Genomic DNA, 25,090 nt, shown 5'->3' with positions numbered 1-25,090 from the left:
CGTTGCTCTTATCAGTCTAGTCAGCTTCCCGGGAAAGCTGTTCTCGTCCATAATTTTCCATAGCTCTGTGCGGTCGATACTGTCGTATGCCGCTTTGAAGTCGATGAACAGGTGATGCGTTGGGACCTGGTATTCACGCCATTTCTGGAGGATTTGCCGTACGGTGAAGATCTGGTCCGTTGTCGACCGGCCGTCGATGAAACCGGCTTGGTAACTTCCCACGAACTCATTTACTTTAGGTGAAAGACGACGGAAGATGATCTTTGATAGCACTTTGTAGGCAGTATTCAAAATGGTGATCGCTCGAAAGTTCTCACACATTAATTTGTCGCCTTTCTTGTGGATGGGACAGATTATCCCTTCCTTCCACTCCTCCGGTAGCTGTTCGGTTTCCCAGATCTTGACTACTAACTGGTGCAGACAGGTGGCCAACTTTTCCGGGCCCATCTTGATGAGTTCTGCTGCGATACCGTCCTTACCAGCCGCTTTGTTGTTTTTGAGCTGGTGGATGGCATCCTTAACTTCCCTCAGCGTGGGAGTTGGTTCGTTTCCGTCCTCTGCTGTTCCAACATAGTCATTTCCTCCGCTGCCTTGGGCCTCCGTGTCTACATTCTCTTCGCCATTCAGGTGCTCGTCGAAGTGCTGCTTCCACCTTTCGATCACCTCACGTTTGTCCGTCAGAAGGCTCCCGTCCTTATCCCTGCAGATTTCGGCTTGCGACACGTAGCCTTTGCGGGATGCGTTGAGCTTCTGGTAGAACTTACGTGTTTCTTGTGAACGGCACAGCAGTTCCATTTCCTCACACTCCGCTTCTTCCAGGCGGCGCTTTTTCTCCCGGAAGAGACGGGTCTGCTGCTTCCGCTTCTGTCTGTATCGCGCTACATTCTGTCGGGTTCCATGCTGCAGCATTACCGCCCGCGCTGCATGCTTCTCCAGAACCGCTCTGCAATCCTCGTCGAACCAATCGTTTCGTCGACTCCGTTCTACGTACCCGATAGGGCTCTCGGCTGCGTTGTTGATGGCTGCTTTGACTGTACTCCAGCAGTCCTCTAGAGGGGCCACATCGAGCACACCCTCGTCCGGTAACGCTGCCTCGAGATTCTGCGCGTATGCGGTGGCGACATCCGGTTGCTTCAGTCGGTCTAGATCGTACCGGGGCGGCCGCCGGTAATGTACATTGTTAATAACGGAGAGTTTTGGGCGCAGTTTAACCATTACCAGGTAGTGATCAGAGTCGATATTAGCGCTACGACAGGTCCTGACGTCGATAATGTCGGAGAAGTGCCGTCCATCAATCAGAACGTGGTCGATTTGCGATTCCGTTTGTTGTGGTGATCTCCAGGTGTAACGATACGGGAGGCTGTGCTGGAAGAAGGTGCTACGAATGACCATGTTCTTGTAGGCGGCGAAATCGATCAGGCGTAGGCTATTTTCGTTCGTCAGCTGATGAGCGCTGAAGTTTTCAATCGTTGGTCTGAATTCCTCCTCCTGGCCTACCTGAGCGTTTAGGTCTCCTATGATGATCTTAACGCCGTAGGTTAGGGAGCTTACGTTCGAGCTGCGCGTAAAATGCGTCTTTGTCATCATCAGTGCTTTCGGGCTGTGCACGTTTATTATGCTGATGTTTAAGAATCGGCCCTAGATCCTCAACCTGCACATTCTTCTTGAAGGATTCCATTGATGAATTTCTCAGAAAAACATTGAAGGATCCTTGAAGAAGTTGCTGATGTTGAACTTGCCACTACTGAAGGCATTTATAAAGTTTGCTTCAAAGGAATTCATGAAAAAATGTATGAGAAAATTACAAATGGAATCCTTGGAAAAGTTTCTGAAGTTCCTGAGGAAAGTTCTTGGAGTTCCATTAGGATAACCTACCTCCCAGTTCTGTGTTTTGCGAGCACTTTCTTAATTATTGACCATTTTGTTTTTGTATATCGTCAGGCACGGAGAAGCAAAACTTAAAGTCAAAGAAACTTGCATTTCGAAAAATTGCTGAACCGATCGAAATCACTGAATACTCGTTCATCACTTACATACGGGTCTTCTTAAAAGAATCCTTTGAGAATTTCCAGAAAATCTTTGGGGAAATTCCTGAAGGAATACTTGGAGGATTTTTTATCGTAGTTTTTGAAAATTTTTTAAAGGAACCCTGTGAGCGTTTTTTGAAATGATTCTTGGAAGAATATTTGATTTTACACTAAGAAATATTTAAAAGAATCCATGGAGGTATACTTAAGGTATTTTCTAATCAATCAATAATGGGAGAGATTTCTGAAGAAATTTTTGGAGTAGTAATAGTTGCAAAATTACCAGAAAGAATCCTTGTAGGAATTTCCTGAAGGATTGGTTGAAGGAATTTTTTTGACAATTTCTTTGAAAAATGCTTTATTTAAGCTATGTATTCTGAAGACTTACTTACTTTCAGTCCTGGGCACCCACGGTGGTGCAGAGGACAGAATTGAAAGATTTCCATCCTGGGCGATTGCCAGCCATCGCCTTGACCTGTGGCCAGGTCAAATTTCTATCGACTGGCTTGATTTCGTTGTTGAGGCTGCGCGACATGAACTCCTGCATAGAGTGTGGCCGACCCACCTTCACTTTCGCTCCTGAATTTCTGTCGCTATCGGCTTTTGAAGACATCGACGATGAAGTTCCACGGTGGAGATCCAATTGTGAGGCCACCATGCACCGCAGTCATCTATTGATGAGGACCTGCAGCCGTTGAGTGTTCTCCACTGATACATACCAGGTTTCACTGGCGTATAGTAGCACAGATTTCACGTTCGAGTTGAAAATTCCCAAAACCCGACTAATCTGGTAGTTTTTCCATACATTTCTTAAACTCGCAAAAGCAGCCCTCGCCTTCTTAATCCGTGCACCTATGTCGATCTTGGTGCCGCCATCGGCCGTCACTTGGCTACCAAGATATTGGAAGCTTTCAACATTCTCCACTGATTGGAGTAGTGTGCGGTAGTTCGGCAGCAGCAAAGTTTCGCGCGCTCGCTTTGCTAGATTTTTGCGAGAGTGAGTTTTTGGAGGCAAAGTGTACAGGCCGCGTTTTCATTCGGTCGTCGTCGTCGTCGTCTATTTGACTGCTCATCTTCGTACGGGGTGATTTAGTGAGTTTTTGGTGGCAAAGTGTACAGGCCGCGTTTTCATTCGGTCGTCGTCGTCGTCTATTTGACTGCTCATCTTCGTACGGGGCGATTTAGTGAGTTTTTGGAGGCAAAGTGTACAGGCCGCGTTTTCATTCGGTCGTCGTCGTCTATTTGACTGCTCATCTTCGTACGGGGTGATTTAGTGAGTTTTTGGAGGCAAAGTTTACAGGCCGCGTTTTCATTCGGATCGTCCGCGTGCACGTCGTCGTCGTCGTCGTCGTCGTCGTCTATTTGACTGCTCATCTTCGTACGGGGCGATTTATGATACGATAAATGCAACAAACAACATTTTTTGCGATTTTAGTCAACAGACATTGAAATGTTCGTCACGTCAAGTGTCGGCCCAAGTTCCAAAGCCACGTTGGTTCAAATCACTTTATTTTCTCTTTCGTTAATTTTCGCACTTCGAAAACTATCTGAATGGTTCGTCATCTTCGATGTCGGCATGTGTTTTGTTTTAGTCCAAATGAAAATAAGTGGTTTGATATTAATAGGGTTGCATGAATCACTCCACTTACCAAAGTGAACTCATATCATGCGCCCTTTCCCCTCCCCACTAACAAAAAGTCCTTCCCATGACAGACGTGGAGACGCAGAGGTGATCTCGGTCTTTAGTAAGCAACGCACGTCATAATAACATTCCTTTCCTTCCTCGATGACCGTAAGGACGTGGCCGGCGCCGTTATTGACCTAATAAAGTTTGGAATTCTCGAAGATGCACATTGAGGACGGTAAGCTACTCCCAAGCTCCGTCTGTTGGTTCCTTGTGCAACTTCGATTGTTCTGGTCAATCACGGAGTAGCAACTACGAATAGTACGGTCATCTATGCTCATGCTCATGCTCATGCTTTCACCATTCTCCACTGATTGTCCAGCTACCGTAAAGCTGGATGGAAGGGTTGACCGTGTTTACATCCAACGATTTGGTCTTGTTGACGTTGATGGTAAGACCTGCCGCTGAGGAGCGATTCACAAGATCATCGAGCTTGCTCTGCAGATCGGAGCGCCATTGAGCTAGAATAACAACGTCATCAGCCAGTTCGAAGTCATTTAGGTGTTCCATGGTAATGGGATGCCAAAGCAATCCACGATTTGGCTCACGGTCAACCGCACCTACCAGGATCTCGTCGATTACGATGAGCAACAGTAGCGGTGAAAGTATACAATGCATCCTTGTCTCACTCAAGCAACGACCCGGATGGGATCGGACAAAACACCGTTGTGCAGTACTCTGCACAAAAATGCCCTGTACGGTGCTTCAATGAGGCCGATGATTTTCTCAGGGAGACTCTTGCGCCTGAGGACTTCCCACATGTTTCCGTGATTGAGGCGGTCGAAAGCTTTGTCGTTATCAATGAACCCCAGATACGGAGCGTGACAATATGGTCCACACAGGATCGTCCGGCACGGAATCCTGCTTGCTGCGTCAGAGAGTTGCGTCAATCTTCTCCTGTATCCGGTTAAGGATCATTTTGCGGAGGACTTTGAGAACGATACACAATAACATGATGCCCCGTCAATTATCGCATACAGTCACCTTTCTGGGGTACCTTCACTAAGACACCTTGCATCCAGTCGGCCGGAAATGTTACGGTTTCCCATATGTTGCAGAATAATTGATGCAGTAGTTGTGCGGAGCTACGGGGTCAGCTTTGAGCATCTCAGCTGATATGCGATCGACCGCTAGGGCCCTGTTTGATTTCATGCTACGGATGGCTGTTTCTATCTCCTACAATGGTAATGCGTCGAACCCTTGGCGGATCAAGCTGAGGTTTTGATGGCGTGACCGACACTTGAAAAAGGTTCCCAAAGTGCTCGAACCAACGTTTCAACTGGTCAGCTGGTTCAGTAACTGTCCAGACGTGTCGTTCACGGGCATCGTAGCATTCATCTTAGTACCACTAAGGCGACGTGAAACATTATCGAGACGGATGTCGCCGGTGTTTGCGGCTTTCTCGCCTTCGTCGGCTAGAGAGGAAATTCTGAAGAGAGAAATTTAAATTGAATTCCTTAGAGGAATGTCTAAGCAATGCTTAGAATAATTTTTAAACAAGTTATTGGGACAAAACTCGCAGAATTGCTGAAGGATTTATTAGAAAATTTATGAAGGATTTTTTGCAGACATTTCTACTGGACTCTTTGCTTTTTTTTCCTGAATGAAGAGTTAGAGGAGTTTCTAAAATATTCTCGAAGGAATTGCCGTAAGAATCTTTAGAGCATTCCTGTATGAATCATCAGAGTCCTTCCTGAAGCAATCTTTGGAGAAATTCCTGAAGAAATCTCTAACCCTATTTTTTGGTAGAACGTCAGCAAAAATCTCTTTTAGGGCTCTTGAAATAAGCACTAGAATATTTGCTTGAAGGATCATCAGTGAAAAAGTAGAATTTTCCACAGCTTGAAAGCCAAGGACTTCTCAGCAACTTCGCTGGAGATCTGAACTTTCAGCAGCGTTAGCAATCATAGTCCTTATTTATTCCTTCTGCTTCAAGTGCAAGTTAAATATCTCATCATTCTTATTGAGGAATGATTGTGGATCCCGATTGAAAAAGAAATTTCCAATAAAACTATTGCACTTTACCGCTACTAAAACGCAACGATTTGATATAATAGCATTATCAAAGTTAAACACACTTAACAATTCAATGCGCTTTCGATCTTCGTTCCCTCAAATCGGAACGATTTCCACAGCCTTTTTCCCGACATGATAAGAGCCGCGAAAATTCCACAGCGCCGCCGCCGATAGCATCTAATTAAATTCTCAACTAAAAATAATATTTGCCAACCCGTTGAAAAGATTTGATTGCATGCAGCCTCGCGCCAGAGTTGGCATTGTAGAAGTAGAAGGAAGCACTCATTTTGACACTTCACGTGCGGCTCAGAAGTCCGCCCTCGTAAGAAAGGGGCAATGAAAGTAGATACGACGACCTTGTTTGAAATGGCAAACAAGCGCCACTGGCTGCCGCCAATCGAATGAACGTTCTCGGGCTTGGAATTACCCTTCTGTTTGGAGAAAAACAACCGACCGGCGAAGTTTGCTTACAGATTGTAGCTTATTGAGCGGTTGATGTTAGTTTTCGCGGGCGTACTTTCCATTTCCCAACAACAACTGCAGGATTTGATTCGGTTTTGATTTTTGAAGGAGGTAAATGTTTACCTCGGAAAATCAATGTGCTGATCATCTTTTCATCAGCTCAGCGTTCCCTTGAAACAGTGAAATTTATAACGGAATTTTCTTTTTTTTTAAATTCTTTTGACATTTTCGTTCATGAATGCGTCAAAAACTTACCAGAAATACCTACTATGCACTATTTCTGTGACCTTGACTTGTTTACACATTTCAGCGTCACTATGAATAACCCATGTAAAATGCATATATCCGCAGTAATAGTATTCATAACAAAGCCTTGCTATCTTCATTCTATTTCTATCTAGATTTGCTGAAACAATGCATCGAAATGGGTCAATATCACATCGTAGAGTTACGCTAGAAAATCCCTTGCTTTGCGGTCTGCGTTGATTTACACAGCTTTTGCAATTCAAAGCATGTTGCATAATTCAATCGTTCTCCACACTACAGCTTCTTCCCCGTTTCCTAGTTATAGAAAGTCTAGCGCGCATTTGCTTTCTTGGCACCTTCGCCCCTCCCAGAACCAGAAGCTATATGTTTTGCAAATATTTAGCTAACCACATACGCTGCTTCCGTACCAGCACACAATCCGCCCCACTTCATCGCCCTCCAGAAAATGATTTCCTAGCTTTCCGAAGTCGAACATCAATGGCGGATCCGTTGGTACAACAGCAAAGCAACACTGCACCGTTCCATCCAGCATCATCCCGCGCTCGGTGTCTCGGCTGATCCCATCGTCATTGATTCAATTTAGATGAAAAGTTTGTTTAATCTTTCATTTATGAGTGTGTGGCAAAAATTAAGTGGAAAAATTTCACTTCCATTAACGAAGCGTACCTAGCTGGCAGAGAAACCCTTCGAAAAGCAACCGACAGAATTGATGAAATGTTGGCATTCTGCTCCTGCTGCTGCTGCTTCCGAGAGATTCTGTGGAGTAACTTTTCGGCTTGGCAAATATGCGGCTCAGATGCCGGTTGAGCTTTGTAAATTGATATTTACACTTGTGTGGGGTTGTGTTTCGATTAACTTCGATGGGGTCTGGAAGCCTCTTCAGACCCGAAGGACTAGATCGCTTTCTTGGGAGTATGTACATGTTTGCTCTATCCGTTGCACGTAGGAAGTTTTAAATTAGATTCCTGCCGGGCGGCAGTATTTTTGATCAGAGGTGTGTCTAGGTCTTTAGTTTTGTGCTGAACAGATTCAATATGAAATAAGTTTGTTATATATCTAGTCAAATGACGTGTAGTGACATTATTTGTAAATGTAATCAAATTCAAGTACATTTCCACTATACACACTTAGGCAAAGTCATTGACTTCAGTAATGTTTAAAAGCAATCTCAACTGCTAATTTTATTTTGCAGGAAAAAATCGTATATGACACATTCCACGCACTTCTACGCCAAGGGTTTGAAATTTCAAAGTGATTGTTTTGCCCCAAGCTTTCCAACATATGAAAAAGGGTAGATTCAATATCAGAAAAACCATTTGTTTTACTCAAAATTTGACTGGTAACATATTTAAATAGCTAGGTGAAGTAATAGCATTTTATGTAAGAAAAATGAAATTTTTCATTGATAATTTTTAAATATGCCTGCTTGAATGTTAAAGTTCGAAAACATTATACCTATTATTTGTTAATGTAGTATAATAGTGTATATTTTATACACCCAAAGGACACTTTTCATAAAAATGCGTTTTAATATATTTTAAGCACTTTTTGTAATAGCCGCAATTTAATGGTGTCCCTTTACGAAAATAGCACATCTGTTGTAATAACGAATTTATTACGAACTTTAGAAAAATGATTTTCAGGATTCTCTTAGTACTCGTGGAGACCTTGCTTCCAACATATGGGTTACCTTGATTGACGCGTTATCTTAGGCGTTACAATGGGTACCGTCAAACGGGGTTACTTGCAACAGCGGTGTAACTAACGGTGCAACACGATGACATACAATAAATGTGAACTATATTTTCATAATAATGAAAGCTAGTATGCTCCACCATTTCGGTTAACAAAATTATGTGTACCAAAGATCGTTTTAGTAAAAAAAATAGTTTTGTTTCTTTGTTTACTGCTCAGCTACACTGTTAAAACGGTTTGCTCATTTTATGCTATAAAAACAAGTATACAAGTGCTTTACCTCTCTCGTATGGTAAGTGCGATAAGTCTGACGACCTTGCTTGCTGTTAGAGTACCTAATAATAAAATTAGTTGAACGATAAAAAATTGTTAAACTTATCGCCTAAGTTATGTAAAAAATCATTATCATATTCGACAACCACTATGGGGTAACTTGCAACAGTTGAAATTAATAAAACTTCATATAATTTATTTTCATAGCATGATATTTCGGATGGAAATAATCGAATTGAATCATTTATTAATTACGTGACGTGTTCATTTCCAATTTTCAACTCAATTTTACCATTTTTTTGCACGCGACTTTCAAACATAGTTGAAGTCAAGACTTCATACATGTTTCACCTTAATGAAAGTTAAATTCAGTTTATGAACGTTCTAAAACAATCACCAACATCTATTCTGAACCTAGATGGAGCAAATTATTTCAATAGAATGCCGAAATTGACGGCTTTTACTTTGTAAATAGTTGAATAAGTGTTTAAATCATGTTATTTCAGCTGTAATAGCCAAACCCCATTTCATACTGAAAATAATCTTAAGATGACTCACTTTACCTTTCCAACAAATTACATTTAGCATTGTTGACATTTTGTAACTAATACTAGGTCATGAAATCCATAAGTATTCATATTTGAGGAACGTAAGACCTGTTGTTAAACGATATACTCTCGCTTATATATAACTACCAATCTTTTAATTAAAAATCATATTTCAATTGGTTAGTGTACTTCTTTTCAAAGCATTTTTCATGCATTACATCAAAAACATATAATATGACCAAGAACTAGAATGTTAGTATAGTTTAATGGTAGCTAACTTAGCTTCATGTCATGTGTCGTATGTTACCCCATACATGGGGTAACTTGCAACAAGCATGTATTTCACACCTCCTGTTTAGGTGGCAACGTATTTTGGTAAATGATGTTCTGCATAGTATTCTACTCGTGGTAATTAGTGTACACGATGCTTTACAGTATGTTTGAAATGTTTAGATTTTCAATGATATTGCTTCAAAGTCAAAAAGTGTTGCAAGTTACCCCATTTGACGGTACGTAGACATGGTGTCCCGTTACGTAATTTTTCAGACATTCATAAGTGGATAAGCTGGAAAGCTGACTAGACTGATTAAAGCAACGATGGACGGTGTGCAAAACTGCGTAAAGGTTTCGGGTGAGCTATCCAGTTCATTCGAATCTCGCCGGGGACTGCGACAAGGTGATGGACTCTCATGCCTACTCTTCAACATCGCTCTGGAAGGTGTGATGCGACGAGCCGGGCTGAACAGCCGGGGAACGATTTTCACAAAATCCGGACAATTTGTGTGCTGTGCGGACGACATGGACATTATTGCCAGAACATTTGGAACGGTGGCAGAGCTGTACACCCGCCTGAAACGCGAAGCAGCAAAGGTCGGACTGGTGGTGAATGTCTCAAAAACAAAGTACATGCTGGTAGGCGGAACCGAAAACGACCGGATTCGTCTGGGTAGTAATGTTACGATAGACGGGGATACTTTCGAGGTGGTGGAGGAATTCGTCTACCTCGGATCCTTACTGACGGCTGACAACAACGTGAGCCGTGAAATGCGGAGGCGCATCATCAGCGGAAGTCGGGCCCACTACGGGCTCCAGAAGAAACTGCGGTCGAAAAAGATTCACCTACGCACCAAATGCACCATGTACAAAACGCTAATAAGACCGGTGATCCTTACTGGAAAAACTTGTAATTAGAAGGCACGAAATGTTGCTAATTGACAATTTGGCAATATGTATCATTGTACCGGTGATCCTCTACGGGCACGAGACATGGACCATGCTCGAGGAGGACCTGCAAGCACTCGGAGTTTTCGAGCGACGCGTGCTAAGGACGATCTTCGGGGGTGTGTAGGAGAACGGTGTGTGGCAGAGAAGAATGAACCACGAGCTCGCTGCACTTTACGCCGAACCCAGCATCCAGAAGGTGGCCAAAGCCGGAAGGATACGGTGGGCAGGACATGTTGCAAGAATGCCGGACAACAACCCTGCAAAGCTGGTGTTTCCGGTTGGCACAAGAAGGCGTGAAGCGCAGAGAGCACGATGGACGGACCAGGTTGAGCGTGACTTAGCGAGCATCGGGCGCGACCGAGGATGGAGAGCGGCAGCCACGAACCGTGTATTATGGAGAAATATTGTTGATTCAATTTTATCTTGAATTTGATGTAATACTAAATAAATGAAAATGAAATAAGTGGATAAATAAGTTTGATTTGATCAAATATTTAATCAAAAATCTGTAACCATAATGATCAATAGATCAAATATTGGTCGCAGTGGTTTATGTTCCGAACAGAGAACCATAATGAAATGATATTATATAGGGTGCATATATTTTCATAATCCTTCTTGGTGTAACGCTCCTACTGGAACAAAGCCCGCTTCTCAGCTCTCCACGAAAATTACGTAAACAAAGGGCCTGTATTCTGGTGGATCAGTATAAAAAGTGATATTCAATCAAGTTTTGTGGTGCCAGCATACTCTCTAAATGCTATAACCTTTTAGACATAAGTTACCACCGCTTCAAACGCGGTAACACAGTGTTACCAAAGGCAACTTAGCAAACATTGTAAATATCACCGCCAACCTGAGATCAAACGCTCCCATTAATGACATCGAGTTACTTGTTAATAGTAGTTTACGCAACAAGGTGCAGAATGAAGATTTTTACAGCACGAGTTGTACACTTATCCAACGAGGCTTGCCGAGTTGGATAAGTACGACGAGTGCTGTAAAAATCGAGTTCTGCACCGAGATGCGTACAACGGTTTTTGCAATTTCATAAATTACCACTTGAGGATAGTTTTTAACAAAACTTTTTCATCAAACAGCACACTGATGTTCCAAGCCATGTTTAAGAAAGTCTGATCATAGCAGGTTATACTGTGCAGTTGTCACAATTTTCCAAACCTGCGTCCAGAAAGCATCAAGAAGTTGATCAAAACTAAAAACAGTGCTGTAATGGTCCATTACGCAACGCAAATCAGTGCTGTAATGAACCATATGTAATGAACCATTACAGCACTGATAATTTGGTGTGGGAAAGTAGGCCTTTTCCTGTCAGATTTGCGTGAGGTAAAACAGCCTATTACGATGAGAAATTGCAAAAAATATCTTACCGCATTTGGTGTTCCAGGTGTTGCGTTTTGAATGCATGCAGTTATACTACACTCAGCCAAATGAACTCAATATTTTCATAAGGCCGAACTTATGAAACGGCCTTTACATAATTCATAATGATTAAGATGAATTTCATAAGGTCGCCAAATGGCTAAAAGTGATAACACTGAAGTTTTTTATGCGTTTTTTTTACGCGGTCCGTCCTAAAAAACCGCGTTATTTCGAAAACCGTCGTAAAAAAACGCGTTTTTTTTTTCAAAAACACGCGTGCAATAGTCAGGTGTACTGTACATCTACTGTGACTTGACTTTTTTTACGACGGTTTTTGAAATAACGCGGTTTTTTTTCGCGGTACCATTAACGTCGTAAAAAAAACTTCAGTGTATTTTCGTCTGTGTTATTGTGTTTTAGACCCCCCGCGGAACCTGTTCCATTACGAAGCGGCCATATCAGTTGATACATACTTGAGTCATTTTGTACTATGCCATTCTTTCAAAATCATGAAGAGACGTATCACTCGGCATGTTTTATTGGTTGCAAACCAGAAATGTCCCCGATGACACCCCCGTGGAACCTGTGCTATATGTTCCGGGTGGCATAGTTCAGTTTATCGTTTCTGACTCAGTCATTCGAAATTATGAAGATTGATATGTCGCACGGCATGTTAAAGTTGAAAACCAGAAGTGTCCTCAATGAGGCCCCGCGGAACCTGTGACGAGGATCCGGATGGGCCAATTTATTCAAATCTGGTTATAGCAGTTGTGTTTCATTGTTTGCAAAAAAAATAAAATTCGCTGAAAATCGATGGTTCAAACACACTAACACACGAAATAATCACTTCTAGCCATTTTTGCAACCCCTGACTCCAGTACAATCCGGAATATCGGCGGAATGCTTCCAGATATTGCATGGCCACTTGAGTATAATTAACCAGCACCAATTTATAATCAATTGAGGGTGACTTAAAAAAAATCGGATTAAAATTGACGAAATGCCATAATTTTGAAAATGAGTTGTCAGGGGTCAGGTACGTGAAGGTTAAATAAACCTCGAAACAGTTTCCCCAGGGCCCATTCCGATGGCCACTGTAGGGCCAGAGCGGGTTTGAAGGCTTATTAGTGTCCTGCCGGACAGCTACCATTTGTCTGAAAAACATTGCCGAAGACACCAACATTCTATCTTGCAAAGCATTTGATCTACAACTAGATGTTTTTAGCCGTAACGGGACACCATTTGCAAAACACTGTTTTCACGCAAGCGTAACGCTGCGCTCCCAAAACTAAATCAAGAATATTTCCTAAACTATACATTTCTCAGTTAAACTCACTTCAGCAATCTTGTTCACATCAATCCAAAAAAGAAATGTCTAGAAGACTCTATTACTTAAAATCTTATAACAGAGCTCATATACGCATTTCAGTTTGAAATTTTTATAAAGAAGATTTCTGCAATGGTGTCCCGTTACGAAATGTAACATGTTATAAACAGTAAATTGGAACCAAAACCCCATGGAACAAGTATTGTATCAGGAAGTACATCGAATAAGCTTGTTATACAACCTGTTAAACCATATGGTCATGAACATTGTACATTATATTCGATTGCAGACGTCATTTGTTCACTAAAGTTAGTTCCTCGCGGTGTCCCGTTACGCTGGAATGTGTCATATGTATGTTTATAGATAACGTTCATGCCTTGACGGTAACGCGTGTACATTGAAGGATGCTGTGCTAATTCCAAGCCCCATCTATTGGTACTCTGTACATTTTCGCTAGCTCCGGTCAATCCTCATGCTCATGTTCAATGTTAATGCCATGACGGCTGTCCCTGACTTCAATGTGCATTTGTAGCGCTCTAAACATTTCGGGAGCGATCCAGTACAAAACACGCAAGCCGTCCCCTATTGGTATCTGGCAAGCCCGTGCACAAGGGGGGGGGGGTGTTTGGGTGTTAACCACCCCCCCCCCCCATTATCGACGGTTCATACCCTAGGCGCCCCTCCGCCTTTTCCCGAAATCGGCAAAAACCCCTCCCTTCGCGCCACTTCTGCGCACGGGCCTGGTATCAGGTATCAGTAGGTCGGCTCCAGAGGCACGTTCTCCTTCATTTGGGAAATTTGTGCCATCGCCATGAATACGAGCCTATTCATCATTTACCTGAGGGAGAGGGAAGAGAGGAATAAGGGATGGGATAGGGAAAGGGAAGGTAAGGGAACAGGGTCGACATAATCGCATAAGCGTACCACAACGGGTTCAAACAGCGCACTGAAAAGGGCACTGTAAAAAACGCATAAAGCGTAAAGTAAGCCTATAGCTACTTGCCACAACGGGTTCAGAACAACAGAACATATTGAAGATTCAGGCTTCTTAGGTTAGTTTCACTTAAGGACAGACTTGTTAGAATCCCAATCTGGCCGCCACAATGGCCGACTTTGGCACCTACTCACGATTTTGAGGGCACAAATCTCTTCGTAAACAAATCCAGCACACCTGAGCTACTTATTTTAAGCTATTTACAGGTTAGCAAGAACAGAATAATAAAATGCATTGTTGTTTGAAGCTTGCTTCTTGAGATTTGTGCGTCTGAAGTTTTGATGCACTGTTGAACCGGGATTTCAAGGCGTTTGTCCTTAATCAAGTGTTTACCGAGTACTTGGAAACGCAGTTGTGTAAAAACATAGTAGTTACATATCAAATCATTCAAAGTTCCACAGTCGGATTCTCAGCTAAGATATACAAATGAAGAGCCTGTTGAGGCTTGTGATAGACAATGTCATAAGTAGGAAAACCACATTGAGTTATCTCAATTACGTTTCTGCTACGAGATTCCTCAAAAGTGGTGGCAAGACTCCCGCATGGAGGCATCCACAAACACTCAATATCCTAATCGCTGCTTGACGTAATGCCGAGAAGAGATGTTGGTTTTTGAGCATTTGGTAAATCCAATTAGAAATCATTGAAAGATAAATAGGACAATCCGTGCGACTTCCAATATGGAATCGGAATGTTCGTGTTCAAAAGTATCCTGAAGATCAAAGAAAACACCCAAACAAAATTGTTTTCGAATGAATGCTTTCTCAATATCGTAAACAACATTGTGTAAACAAATCACAGTGGAGTTTTCATTTTGGTAAGCATATTGGTTCCCATGGAAAGGCATGTTTGCCAGAAAAACATCACGGGTAGTGGAGCGGACCTGGTGTGATGGTTAGAACACTTGACTATCACGCCGAGGACGTGGGATTGAATCCCACACTCCCGACAAAGTTGCAAAATGTGAGTTCTTCCTTCGGAAGGGAGGTAAAGCGTGGGTCCCGAGATGAACTAGCCTAGGGCTAAAAATCTCGTTAATACAGATAAAAAAAACATTATGGGTGTAATGCTCGACAAAGCGTTCTAATCATTTCGGAAGAAAGAGGTCAAATTGATAGGTCTGATCTTCATACGATGCATTATCCACTTACGGAATAAATCTGACAATATAATCCCACCAAGATTTGGAAATAGCAAGGCTGCAAACAAGCAGTTTTACCAAAACATTTTGAGGCTCGAGGCCTGGCACGCGAGATTGCCATTTCAATTTTACTGAAAGTAGCAAACATCGGGTCAAACGCAAAAAGCGGAACCATATTGGTGTTAATTAAAGCATTACATCTACATAGAAATCTCCCCTACGAAAATAAGGTTCTTGGGCCAAAGCTGTTCTTTTATGCTGAAGATTGATCTGAGCTGTCAGAACCATACTGCCCCCACTCGCATAACAGTCCCATCTTTGCTGGGATTCCTATTCATATGGGACAGTTATGCGAGTGGGGGCAGCATAGCCACTACCCAAACTAGGCACGATCAAACTCTTACAATCACAACACAAGGAAAAAGAGAAGCGATAAACACAAATTCGGTATCGATTGAAGAACGCCAGATACGAAAATACACAGAGGACACTGTGAGGAACGCATAATGCAAAGAGCCATATAGGTTATAATTGAAGCTAATGAACAACATACTAATAATCCCACCCTTAGTGAGCCTCGCAGTTGAGGCTAAAGAACGATAGCAGATTATCTCGGAGAAACACAAGGTCAACTGCACCATTGCTCCGGTTAGCGCAGTAAGGGCAGAATACTGTGGAGGGTGCCCTAGTACTCCACAGCAGTTCCTGATTCCTACTATTCATCTTCTTCCACATTCGAATACAGTCAGCAGCGAACGGTTGTCGCTTTAGTTTGTGTGTTTGCTTGTCAGTGACGACAGCAAACTCCGGCGAACGGTGGGAAGCCACACTTGGAATTTAAACATTTATCCACATTCGCATAGCAAGCGATCGAGCGGTGGGGTTACGTGCAAAAGGCTGAATCACATAAGGCTGAATGATCAAAAGGCTGAAACACATAAGGCTGAATGATCAAAAGGCTGAAAGCATCAAAAGGCTGAAAGATATCAAAAGGCTGAAAGATATCAACTTGTTGAAAAGTTTTGAAAGTTGTAGAGAATCGAATGAAATGACATTTTGGACATTTATGGCTAATCTATTAGTCTTTGATAAACATTTGACTCGACTTGAAAATGATCATAGGAAACAAAAGAATCTTTGCTCTAAAATACATTTGGTCAAACGGACATTTGGTCAAAACCCATTTTACGGAAGAGGAAGTATATGACATTCAATCGATTTGACTATTCATCGAATGGACATCTGGTCACGTGAGCTAACTCTAACTGATGAAAAGACATTCAAGTGGAACATAATCTTATGGATTTCGGTATCATAATGTCTATGTTATTGTACTTTCTTCAGTATCATATCGGTCAAAGTCCCGTTAATACTAAACTATTTTCGCTCAAATTGACAAAGGATTTCGCCAACAATTTATTTCCACTCGTTTGAAGCATTATGTGTGTCAACTCGAAAACTAAGTTGAATGAGTCTTAGATGTAAACAATTGTTCGGGTAATTCGGGTAATAAGCGGTAGTTGAGGCAAAAACTATTGTACCTAACTGTTGCTCAAAAATGTTTGAACTTTGTTCAGTTCTAAATTTATAACGCTTGCGGGTTCTAAATTGAACACTAGCGAAATCCGCGAAACTAAAATGGCCATACCTCCACCATGTTTCTATAGATTTCAAACATTTTGAATGAGCTCAGCTAGGTTCAGAAATTCTTCTGCTATTGGAACCATATCTGAGCGTACCAGTCTGGTCAACATGGGTTTGGGAGAATCCGGATTTCCAATCATATGATTTAATACAATACAGTAACGGAGTTATTGGCATGAATTATCGAAAATCATAAAATAGCCTAAACCAATAGAGTCTGATCATCGGTCCATCAGTTGGCCATTCCTGATTAAGTTTCTCAAGGAACTCCGGGTGACTAAACAAGTTTATTTAGTATCACATATCGACAGAAACTATTTCCCCCGATGTTGTGTGCATAAGAATTCAGAACCGAATTGTAGCACTGCAGTGTGAACGCGTTCAATTTGCATTGAAGTTCATATTCGGCAAACTGCGATCAAATATATGTATATTTGAACAGAACATGCAAATTGAACGCGGCATGAACTGGATAGGACTGAACCCGTAGCATGCTGACTAACATGTTACCCTGGTATCTGTGATACTAAAATGGTCATATATTTGCGCCATTTCAATTTTGGCAATCTTTTGGGCCAGTCTTCCCACAAACTTGACACATGTTCAACTTCTGTACGTTTTCTCGCACTTGTGTTGAACATCAAACGCCAAACATCGCAGTACCCGTGTTTGCTACCGTACTCCGTACCGAAGAGTACTCAAGTACAGAACTTGTGTACGTACAGAAGTACAAAACGAAAATCGATCCGAGCACAAACCGAGAATGAAACCCGAAGCGGCGTTCGGATTGGCAAACGATTTGTGCCGAACTGTCAGTCGTCGTTCGAGAAAGTTCTTTTTTGCACGATTGCTTCCCACTTCGTTTCGCACGGTACACATGTACTACTGTACATATGTTCGAACTTGTGTTTGAAACGAACTTTGAACATAAGTACACGTTTGGGTACAGATTTGTGTGTTGCGGTACGAACGCACAGTCCGAGTACAGGTGGAGTATAAATACAGCAGTACTTAGCGAGTTTGGTGTTCGTTTGGGAAGACTGTTTTGGGCTAATTCAATCTTCTTTTATTGAAGAGTGAACCAGTCCGACCATCGTGTGTTTGAAAAAATCTAAATTCCTGGAGCTGTATTTCAATATCCGAGACCACAATGTCGTACCAAAGGATCTATGATGCATTACCCTGTGACATAACATAATAACGACCAAACATGTAGATGCGGCACAAGGTTCTAGTCCTAGGACAGAAGACACATAGGATATAATGAAGATAAGCGCATGTGAATTCAGAGTCGAATGGGAACCGAACGGGCGCTCTTAAGCAGCAAAAGCTCTGACAGGCAAGTTCAATGCTTTGTCGACCAAAAAATTTAAAGTGCACAGTTCATTTTTGGCTCATGTTCTGTTCGAATACAATACTGCTCGAAAGAATAGCCTATTTTATAAGAAGGAGAAATTTCTGGTAAAAAGTAAGCAGCATCAACACCTGAACTTAAATTATGGTTCTTTCAACATTTTAAAAGAAGGAAAACCTTTGATAAAAAAAAGATGCAGCTATAACATTCAAACACAGTAAGGCCAGCCTATGTTCAACAGAAGGGGAAATCTTCGATGAATCGTTTTTAAGTAATATGGGCACGCAGAAGCTCGCTGCATTTTACACATTGGTAAGAATGCCAACACTGAATATATGCAAATACCTCAAAAGAACAGCCTATTTTTAATAGAAGGAAAAATCACTCACGGGAGAGTTATTAGTATGCAGATATTATCATCAAACCTTTCCGCTTGGTCGTCATACTATACTATTTGCGGCCACAATATTTACTCTTCCATCAGAGATTTTTCCAGCTTTTTTAGAAAGGCTGTTCTTTCGAGGTAAATGCATAGATCATAATTCAACCATTCAACTAGGATGCCTAGTAAACCTCCTTAGCATTAAAATCATTATAACCCATTCGCCTTAGTGGCATTTGAGGCCTGATATCCTTCGGCATATTGACACAGCACCAACGGAAACGACATTTCGGCAAATGCCACTCCGGGGAATAGTATTCCGGAAAATATAATACTTTTTGTAATACCATCTTTTAAATCAATAAACCCTCAGCTCAAACATTCAAACATTGCGCTCAGATTCTATAGAGTTCATTATTATGCATATTTCAAGTTTTGGAATATGCCATGTTTCAGCCTTTTGTCATTTCAGCCTTTTGAAATTTCAGCCTTTTGTTACATATCCACAGTTTCAGCCTTTTGTATTCAGCCTTATGTGCATTCAGCCTTTTGAAATTCAGCCTTATGTTACCATCCCGAGCGGTGAGTGATATTGCGCTTACGAATTTTTGAAGTTTTCCAAAAATGTTTATTATTTTCTTTGCTAATCTAGCATTTCAACAACAATACACTAAAAATGTATGCATTACATGCAGAAATTCTCTTCTAGTTATGATAATAGCCGCTTCGATCGCTCACCAGCATTCGTCACCATTCGCCACTCATTCATTCGCTTGCGATCCAAACTGCGACGATCGGCAACGAATATCCATTGTCCACGACAATCCGTTTGCTGCATCTTTCTCGATTCGCTTCAGCAAAGAAAAGTGAATATGAATGGAGTGAGGCGAATATACCGATCCTTGCTCCACAGGCTCCGTTAAGGCTCAAATAACCATCATTCAGTCATCAGCAATCATCAATTTTTCAAAAGCTGTTTTCTTCCTCTTAGTCACAAAATCACGGTTGAAAATTATTTCACTGTTATCCAGATGGTGGCCACAGTGCAGTGATAAATTTTTGTTAACATTAGTTGAGATTACAGCGAGAAAACTGCTTTTGAGTTTTTGCCAAACGATGATGGTTTGTTTCCTCTTAAGCGGTTAGGATATTATTAGACCCCCCCCCCCTCACCTAACCATTCATTCCTAGGCACGGTAAGCATATAGCCGCATCACACCATGAATTGGAGGTCACCTGTTTAGTGGACTCTTGGCACCGGAACAGGCAGCCCGTAGTGTTATTTTTAGCCAATTGTGGCAACCGCTACTGACACTACACAGCAATCCAGGCTGATCGAGAAAAGAAGTTAATATTGATGGTCAACTTCATACGGACCCGAACAGCCGTTCCCTAACACGGACATCAAACGGCAGACTGTCTTGTGTTGTTGCCCAAATCCAGAGACCCCGTTAGGATTAGAAACTCCTAGGCCAAACTCAAGCTACAATGTAAGCAACTGGCTCTGCGAACAAAACGGCAATCTACCAGAAAAAAAATAAAACTGGATTGACTAATGAACCAACAATAATAATAAAACCTCGTCATCCAGGGATTAGATTTCGTTATCCATTTAGATAACTTTCCATAATTTATGTAATGTGTTGTATGATGTTACCTTGTGATGTTATGATTGTACATTTGTAGGGTTCTATTTTATTTTCGTAGCAGCGTCCAACGTGGGACGCAATGCGAAATATAAAATAGTGCATTTGTAGGGTTTTATTCTAAGTTACTCGTTGCATGTCGCCTCATGTAGGGACACGATGCATTTGTAGTGTTCCGCAAAACATATTTTTGTAACAATAATCGCGGACTTTGAGAGAAGTTGATCTGAAAAGGTGCTGATAATACCATTAAGATATAGTTAGAACCATACTCTACAACTTTGCTGAAAACACTATAGTGTTTAAATTGCGTATTTCGAAGTTATTCAACAATTTTAGTTAAAAAATCTCGTAAAAACACAATATTTTTACGATTTTACATATAAAAGTCATGAAATTTTACATTGTTTTACGTGACTTATTTAATTAGCTATTACTCCTTTGTGTAACGAACATTTCGTCCATACATCGTTTTTGTGTAGGAGTTCGTTTTCATTGACTAATTATCAAAAATATGTCACGTTAAGGACAAGGTATTTGGAGTACATTGCTCAAAATTTCTAGAGCACCGTTTTTTAGAACCGTTGAACGGATGTGGATCAAAATGCATCACGCTGTTGACAACCACTGAACAATTAGCGTGATGCATTTTCATCAAAATCCGTTCAACGGTTCTAAAAAACGGTGCTCTAGAAATTTTCAGCTATGTATTCCAAATACCTTGTCCTTAATACTAAAAATCGCCCAGAGTTGCCAGCACGAATTAAAGCAAAGCTACCCATGATCAAGACGTCATGTCATCGTATTTTAATGTCTTTTGATGTAAGTATCAGAAATGGTGCAGATGGTAAGGCTCGAGCCTGCGGTTCAGAAGGTCCCAGGTTCAAGCTCAAATACATGATAAACTTTTTTTTCTTTCTTTGTAGCAGTTAGGATGATGAATCTGCCATAACTTACACGCAATCTCCCAAGTAATAATGATCGGGACCTGCCAATTAAGCCCATTCCAGGACTAGCTAGATATTTAGTTTACTTGTTGACAAGAAATCGTGTCGACGAGATCAGCTGGGCGACATATTGAGCATCTGTTTGATAACGATCAATTCAGCTAAAACAATTCATCATCGTGGAACTGCTTCTGGATGCAGAATTTTTCATACAACTGTGGAGCTTACTTGTATCTATCTAACCACAAATCAACACAACTATACGATGAAGGGAAACTTCATTCTTACTATGCTCTCTACGGTTTCAAAACAAAGGCTATGTTGCCAAATTGCAATAAGATGCAGTGCGTAGTTTCATTAACTTATAGCTGGATCGAGACGCAAAAAATCCTATTCCAGGGCTTGAACCTTGATTCTTCGAATCGACAGTCTCATGCTCAACCATCTGCATCAATTTGAAACTGATGCAGATGAGACAAATAAGTGTAATGACGTTTTAATCATGGGTAACTTTGTTTTATTTCGTGCTGGCAACTCTGTGCAATTTTTAGTATCAACGTGGCAAACTTTTGATAAATTAGTCAATGGAAACGAATTTCTACTCTAAAATGGTGTATGGATGAAATGTTTGTAACACATAGGAGCAATAGCTTAACTTAGATTTAAAATGAAAAATTTCAGAAACTGTTCAATATTCAACAATAATTGACAATTATTGACGAATCACCCTATATTTTTATATTCTAACACCTACTCAGCTATAAGTGGCCCTTTCGAAAGAAAATAATATTTTGTGCGCCAGAACGTTTACCGAACCTATCATTTGGTTTACCAGGGTTTACCCTTCCACTAACAACACCCAAATTCCCGTGACACTTAGGCCTGAGAGATCGTAGAGCTGTCTACATCTTTCCTAGGTGTCTAACTAACCATCCTTCTCCATCTTTCAGCAGTCGCAAGGACGTGGCCGGGACAGTTCTCGACCATTGAAGGATTGCGTCAGTCTTGTCTAAGAGTAAGAGATTTGTCCCAAATCTTTGTGCCATGGTTCGGACGGGAAGAAGGTAACCCTCATAACAGCGGTCTAGGACTGTACCACCTACGAATTTGTGCGACTCGCTTAATGCTAAGTTCTGGAGAGCCTAAGTTGGGTGATTTCTTTAAAGATCCTCAAGAAACACAACGTCCCGAATGAGAGATATACGCGCCTCAGAAACTATCCCTAAAATGCCTGCGTTTTGTACCATACTAATACCTATTTTTTTTTCTTTTATATTTTCAGGACGTACTATCGGAGGAGAATCTCTCGTTTAAGTTCCTGGACGTGGTCAGCATTCTGTTGCAGTACTGCGTGCCGAAATCGGAGGAGAAGGGTGAAACCCAGGCTGTGATAATCGACTTAATAGCTACGTTAGGTTTCTTCTGTGCCAATAATAAAATTAATCAGGTAAGATTTTTTGAGCCCCTTTTCGAATATTTAGCCATTACTCTGTTGAAATGAGTCAAGTGGGCTTCGAAAGGAAAAGAATCCACCATTTTTACGCTCGCTATCCCAAGATCCTTGTATCGAATCGATTCGCTCAGATAGAGATGGCTTGCGATGATGGTGGAAACGTTTTATGCTGCTATTGGTGTAGGTAGTGCTGTCTGTCGATGCCGATGAGCCTCTCCGAGTTCACCATTATGCCCCCAGGGGTGAAGCATAAACCGAAAACAACCGAGAACCAACCACAAAAAGCTGCCCGGTTTCTTTTGTTCTTCCGAAGGCGCGCGCGTTTCTTTCGCCTTCGCCGCCACACCGCCTTCGGGTCCGATCTTCGCTTCCATTAGCTTTTACCATACCATGCGCCGCAATGATTTTCTGATCTAAATTACTTTTATGACTTGTGTATTCTCGTTAGTCTATGTTTTCCGGCTTCCCCCTTTCCCCCAAACTATGTTTTGCCTGTTTGGCATTTCGTGGCGACCGGCGTGGGTTAAATCGGACGAGGACACGAGGCTCATCATTTTTCGCAACGCAGCCATTTCGAAAATATGAAACCCAAAAAAATCCAACTGACGACCGGCGCTTGCTCTCCACCATATCGACCCAGGCCGAGTCCCCCGTCATGGCACGTATCTACGTCGGCAGTTGCGGTCGGTCATATCTCTTGTGTTTTGATTTTGCTTTATGCCGCGGTCTCTTCTTCGTGGCGTTGCACTACAGCACTAACTTTTTGTAGTTCACCAACGGGCGCAAGGCGGCCGCCGAGTCCATTCTGTGGGTGTAACCACGGGGAAAAAAAGCACAGTCATATCGTCGTAACAAAACGTATCATTATCTGTAGTTTTGCTTCGATGCCATCTTCCGGCCGTTATCTAGAACAAAATCCTCCAGCCATGAAACCGGGCTTGCCATGGGTTGCGCCTTTTCCAGTTGGTGGGAATGTACAAAATGTGGAAATTCTGTTTGGGTTAGAGGTAGATTCCGTTTTTCGTGATACTGGGCACCGAAAGTTCCGTTGTATTTTAGTACTTTGTATTGCTGGACAAAATAATGTGAAATGCAATGCTATGCAATGCACTGCAATACAATGCAATAAAAGTAGTCCGAAGCTTATTATCTTATGTTGTACAAGAGTTGCTAGAATACTACTTCCTATACCTAGGCGAATCCTGTCGTATCATATGTCGAATTCGTTTTTGAACCTGGGTTGGAACTGGATTGGCGGAAAATGTGTAAACAAACAAACGTCAAACAAACTCAAACAAACTTTAGTACAAGCGAAACCGAAGTCGGGTTGGGGTTGAAACTGTGATCTCATCCAGTTCCAACCCAGGTTGGAACTGAATCAAAAACGAATTCGACAATATTAACATTAACTTTGTTAAGAGTCGTTTGTTAAGTTCCTTCTGAGATTCATCCAGAAGTTCCATTTGAAATTCTTTCACGTGCTCCTTTTGGGATACCCCTAGGAATTCCTTGCTGGGTTCTTTCGTAATTTCTCTAGGTGTTCTTTCTGGGATTACTCGAGTTGTTCCTGCTGGAATTCCTGCATGAATTCTTTCTAAGATTAAAACAGAAGTTCCTTCACGGGTTCCTTCAATAGTTCCTTCTAGGCACGGCATAAAGATCACAAGGCAGGCTAGTAACTAATCATAGTATGTAAACATCAATTTTGGATGTAAACATGTGACGTCGTTCTTATCGTTTTACGTTGATCAAATTGGTGTGGAGTACTAGGTCATTGTGTTCACGCTTATGAACGATTTGAATTACGTCATCAAAAAACTGTCAGATTTTCAGAATGTATCACCTTTTAAATATTGTACAGTATGTAAAAAAAGTTTATCCACCCCTAGTGAAAAATCAGATTTCTTCCACAAAACCCACCAGAAAATTAAAATACGGTTAATGTTTGTCCAGTTCATATTTATTTTTGTAAAAACAAAGCCAATTCATAAGAGTTCGAAATAATATAGAAATTCACTTGCATTTGAGACATGATGTTAAAGAAAAATTGAAGAAATAACGCAAAAAAAGTATATCCACCCCTCTGGGACACGAAGATTAATACTTCGTGTGACCATCTTTGGCTTCAATAACGGCTCGGCATCGTCGGGCATCGACTCGACAAGCTCAAATGTAGTTTCCGGCGTGATTTTGTCCCATTCAGTTGAGATTACCTGCCGCAATTGCTGGATACTTGTTGGACCATAGTTTTCAAAATTGACCAGAGATGCTCGATCGGATTAAGATCGGGAGACTGTGCTGGCCACTCCATAACCTTGATACGCTTTTCCTTGAACCACTGCGAAACCAGCTTCGAGGTGTGCTTCGGATCTCCGTCTTGGTGGAACGTATATCTGCGCCCCAACCTTAGCTTTTGTGCAGAAGCTGGTAGTTTTCTCTTCAAAATGTCCGAATAAACCTCCTTGATCATGATTCCATCAATATACTCAAGCTCTCCAACACCATGCAGCCATAGATCCCCACACCATGACTCTACCTGCAGAAAAAATGAAAGTCATGACCAGTTGGATGAAAAATAAATGTTGGTAAAGTAACTCACCACCGCCATGTTTGACAGTAGGCCGTA

At 41.6% G+C, this 25,090-nt stretch overlaps 1 protein-coding gene across 1 annotated transcript in view; it reads left to right on the top strand.

Moving 5' to 3' along the window:
* Positions 1 to 25,090, top strand: part of LOC109412362 (S phase cyclin A-associated protein in the endoplasmic reticulum) — a 182,144-nt gene that overhangs the window by 146,771 nt on the left and 10,283 nt on the right. The window contains exon 13 of the mRNA XM_062851325.1: positions 22,294 to 22,458. Coding sequence (XP_062707309.1) covers positions 22,294 to 22,458 — 165 coding nt within the window. The remainder of the gene's footprint in view (positions 1 to 22,293; positions 22,459 to 25,090) is intronic.

The sequence above is a fragment of the Aedes albopictus genome, chromosome 2, assembly GCF_035046485.1.
Source record: "Aedes albopictus strain Foshan chromosome 2, AalbF5, whole genome shotgun sequence".
NCBI lineage: Eukaryota > Metazoa > Arthropoda > Insecta > Diptera > Culicidae > Aedes > Aedes albopictus.
The sequence above is the reverse complement of the archived record's forward strand: the minus strand, read 5'-3'. Positions and strand labels throughout refer to the sequence as shown.